The sequence below is a fragment of the Alosa pseudoharengus genome, unplaced genomic scaffold (genome assembly GCF_046254945.1).
Source record: "Alosa pseudoharengus isolate Yale_2024_CS ecotype anadromous, Long Island Sound unplaced genomic scaffold, YU_APseudo_1.1 YU_APseudo_1.1_scf_21, whole genome shotgun sequence".
Taxonomy (NCBI): Eukaryota; Metazoa; Chordata; class Actinopteri; order Clupeiformes; family Clupeidae; genus Alosa; species Alosa pseudoharengus.
Window position 1 is genome coordinate 16,893,390 of NW_027468674.1, and position 4,796 is coordinate 16,898,185.

At 41.9% G+C, this 4,796-nt stretch overlaps 1 protein-coding gene across 1 annotated transcript in view; it reads left to right on the forward strand.

Moving 5' to 3' along the window:
• The window catches only part of svild (supervillin d), a gene marked incomplete in the record, with an annotated part of 80,620 nt that extends 76,552 nt beyond the window's left edge, over window positions 1-4,068 (forward strand). Inside the window, 3 exon segments of the mRNA XM_076298007.1 lie at window positions 22-134; window positions 1,449-1,604; window positions 2,751-4,068. Coding sequence (XP_076154122.1) covers window positions 22-134; window positions 1,449-1,604; window positions 2,751-2,837 — 356 coding nt within the window.
• Window positions 4,069-4,796: the final 728 nt, after the last annotated feature.

A 4,796-nucleotide genomic window follows, 5' to 3' on the forward strand; every position in this document is an offset into this window, starting at 1 on the left:
TGTGTGTGTTTGTGTTTACAGAAAAGAACTCCAAGCGACCGCCCCAGGCCTATCTGATTCTTGCTGGTGCTGAGCCGCGCACGTTTACAAACATCTTCCCTTACTGGGAGCGAGACCCTAGCATCAAAGTGCAGGTATCATCACACACACACAATCACTCACTCACTCACACTCACACTCACACTCACTCACACACACACACACACACACACACACACACACACACACACACACACACACACACACACACACACACACACACACACACACACACACACACACATGTTTGGACATCATTCATAGCACGTTTTGCATATTCAAAACATGTTCATTACATTCTACACAATAGTCACTTCAGATGCGGATATCTCTTAAATCCTCAAAAACTAAAACCGTATAACTATAATAGTCACTAATCTAATTGTGTGTCTCTAAGTATGATGGCGTAGTTGGCTTCAGAATAATGATAATTATAATTTGCTGTATCATTAGGCAGATTATCAATAATATGTAGAGCCTGGTCATATTTCCTGCTAATATGGTAAATGAGTGGCCTGTGGCAAGAGAAGTTTGATTCAGAGTCGATGAACTTTGAGTTGGAGTCAAGTTTAGATGAACTAATTATGCACGCATACAGATGATGAGCTCAGGGGGTAATTACTTTAACGGCTTATTTATGTGTTTTTGTATCATCTTTGCATCGTTTATTTGACTGCCTGCAATATAAATGAATCTCATAAAGTTTGGAGCGTTTGCGATGTAGCCTTGATTTTCGCCTTGAGGCTTGTAGCAGCATCTGTTACTTACATTTCATCATAGCCATCATGACGTGTGTGTGTGTGTGTGTGTGTGTGTGTGTGTGTGTTAGACCTTTGACACTCAATTATATGCCAGTTATTCATGAGACTCATATTGTGCGTGGGTTTAGTATCATCAGTGCAATCACAGTCAACATTATTTATGCCGGAAAATGATCACATGAACTCATATGATCACAGTATAATTTGTTGAATGTGAATGCACTGTGTGTGTGTGTGTATGTGTGTGTTAATGTCTCTCTCTCTCTCTCTCTCTCTCTGTGTATGTAATAGTAAGTGTATGTTTGAGTGTGTTAATTTGTGTCTTTCTATGTCTCTGTGGTTTGTCAGTGTATAATAAGTGTGTGTATGTCCTAATGTTTCTCTGATGTGTGTGGTCAGGACGAGGGTGTGCGTCCGTGGTTTGTCAGTGTATAATAAGTGTGTGTATGTCCTAATGTTTCTCTGATGTGTTTGGTCAGGACTAGGGTGTGCGTCCGTGGTTTGTCAGTGTATAATAAGTGTGTGTATGTCCTAATGTTTCTCTATTTTCTCTGATGTGTTTGGTCAGGACGAGGGTGTGCGTCCTTGGTTTGTCAGTGTATAATAAGTGTGTGTATGTCCTAATGTTTCTCTGATGTGTGTGGTCAGGACGAGGGTGTGCGTAATAAGGTGATCCTGGTGCAGGACGCGCTGTCTCGTCTCTCCAAGAGGCAGTACTCAATAGAGGAGCTCACCTCCAAACCCCTGCCCGAGGGAGTCGATCCCCTACACCTGGAGATATACCTGTCCGACAAGGACTTCAAGGTACCCATACACACACACACACACACACACACACACACACACACACACACACACAAACACAGTATGTGTCCTCCCTCTGTCATTTTCATACACACATAAACACACACATACACACACACACACACACACACACACACACACACACACACACACAGACTGACTGTGTCCATGTTCTCTATCAAAGCACATAGGAAGAGACAGGTGTACACGTGTGGTATTTATGAACCACCAGCCCAGCAGCTATATTGGATAGATCATGGAAAGACGTAATGTCACAATGCCAGAGAAGAGTAGCAAATAGAGAGACAAAGAAAGAGAGAAGAAAAGTATATACTGTAGGCTGAAATGGAAGACATCTAGTTAAACACAGGCCATTTCAAAGCCTAGACTTGTCATCTAAATAGCACCAAAACAATTGCAGTGCTTGAAATAAAACAGATTGGAACTACACCTGTTAAAGTCTAGAATTGCTTAGGGACAGCATTTTGAGCTTTAATGCACTCAGAAGTGTGAATATGGAAGAATTGTCATTTATATCCTGATGTCTGCATCTGGGATGATGGCAGACCATCAAATAAGCCCCGTGGCCAGGTGAGAATGAGAGAGAGAGAGAATGAGAGAGAGAGGTTGTTGAGGTTTAGAAACGGCACAAGACTGAATGTCTTGCTAAGTACGAGCAATCTGATGCGTTGTCAGGAAGAGCAGCACTTGCTCAGTTTGCTGTGATTGGTACGGTCATATCTTACGGAGAAATGGCCTTTCACACTGTAGCTGGCTCCATTGAGCAGAAAATCATTCCTAGCAACTATATTTTTGTGTGTGCGCGCGCACGCACGTGTGTGTTTGTGCACTGTGCACACACCCATACAGTATGTTTTCATCTGGGGTCGTTTGTGTGCGGTGTGTGTGCACAAATGTGTCTGCTCATGTCGAATGTGTCTGCTCATGTATGTCAGTACGCCCACACACACACACACACACACACACACGCAGGTGCTTCTGCTTGTGTGCATTTGTGTGCACAAGTAGTATTATGTCTGACAGTGCTGTTACTTTTAGTTAAAGGATGTATTTTTATGGCCAATATCACCGTGTGTTTGTGTGGCTAACACCTTGTCTTTCTTCTTGTGTTTTTTTTTTCTCCAGACGCTGTTGGAGCTCACGCGAGAAGAGTTCATTGCTCTTCCTAACTGGAAACAGCTGAAGCTGAAGAAGAGCAAAGACCTCTTTTAAACCACAGAACTTTTTAAAGCACACTATATTCTTCAGAGAGAGAGAGAAAGAGAGCGAGAGAGAGAAAGAGAGAGAGAGAGAGAGAGAGAATGAGCAGGTAGCCGAAGCTATGAACTCATTCACAGGTGCTAGAACATCACCATGGCCAACTTTCCTCTTTCTGAACTCTCATGACAGACCGTGTCGGAGGATAAAAGATGCAATGAGACCCTACTTACTTTCTTACATCTTCTTACTCTCTCTTCTGATTTTAATTTTTGTTTGTCTCTCCAAAAGGATACTCGTTTTTTTTTTTTTGTTGTTTTTTTTTTTTTTTTTCATGTGAAACACAATTGTACAGTTTAACTTTCTTTTCTAAACCTTCAATTAACCTGTCTCCTATCCAGCTACAACCTGTAATTCCACAACATTCCTTTTATAGCTGTTAAATTTAGCTTCATCCTTCTGTAGCCTTATTAGTCACTGAAGAGATCGCCCCTCTATACCCAACAACGACAGACCTACACGTCTGTCTTCTATCTAACCATATATTGAACTATAAATATGTATTATAAATGTATTATTTTCTTCCAAGTAATTTTTACTCTGCCATCATCAAACTGTGAGAGAATGTGGAATGTTGCACGCTTCGTCACTGCCAGTGGAGGCTTAGTGTGGGACTGCATGTCAACTTTGACCTTTGACCCTTGAGAAGTCACCTGTTGTGCCAGTGAAGATGCCCCTACACGCAGCCCCACTCGGCTGTGTTCAGTGGTCAGCGTATGTGTTTGGACGAACCCTGAACACAGATGATCTGAAATGCCTTGCTATGCCAGAGATGTATGCACAAACATTTAAAGTACTGTCAGGTCAGGGGAAAAAGTGGGCAAGTGAGCATTCTTCGTTTTTAAGGGTTTTATCCAATGGGCCCTAATTTAAATGCTTGGCAAAGTGCAAAATCAGTCTATGAGCAAAGTTGTCGTGCATGAACTAACGGCGTCATGTGCAACAGCTTTTAGCTGACCCACCAATGTTTGTATTTAGGATCTATCTCATGGCAAATAGATTTTGCAGTTATTAAGCAAGTTTTAGTCAATAATTTAGACTTGGCACTTTGCCCAGCATTTAAGCATACAGCTCCTTGTCCATTAACAGCATTAAGAGTCGATGAGAGAGTTCGGCGGTCTTCCTCGGCTTCTTGTACATCTCTTTTCCCCTTGACGAAATAAATGATGCTGTTCATACACTCAAAGAGACCTTTCCATTCAGTTCTTTCATAAAGACGTCTCCACTGTTCACATTCTATTTCTAAAACATTTAAATTCTGGCATTTTTCTCTGTTGTAAAGCTGTGATTATATATGACATCTGAATGTGGCGAAAACATAAAACTACATTGTACCTGAGGGCATGTTGGTATATATTGGGTTTGTGTTAGTTGAGCTCTGGTGAATTGACGTATTTTGTGGCAAGAATGCAAAAGTATGACCTTGCTGCATAACAGTTGTGAGCATGTGGTATTGCTCTAAACTGACGCACAAGTCATCCAGCGGAAAGCCATTCAAAAAGTCATAACCATGGTTACCCTGGTAACGCAATCTTCTTACTACCCTCAATGAGTGTAATTTCTCATTATTTCATCTTTCTATTCGTCTCTCTGTTCTCTACATCTCTTTCTTTCTACCTCCTTTTCTTCTCTCCCTTTTGTTTTTCATCTCCCTCTCTCCCTCTGTCTTTCTCTATAATACAGATAGTTCCCCTAGGAACGCTCCTCTGGTGCTTAATCAATTAAGAGCAGAGCCTGCTAATATGTCCTCCTAATAGCAGGGAAATGATTGGCCTCTGGCAGGGGAAGTGTGTCTGATGAAGTGGGCCTCGCCGGCCCCGAGATGGTAAAGGCAAAAAAGAACAAAACCAGAAAGGGCGGGGGTGGGTGTCAGCCAGTCGAGAAAGGAATCCTTCACTTTAAACATTAACTGAA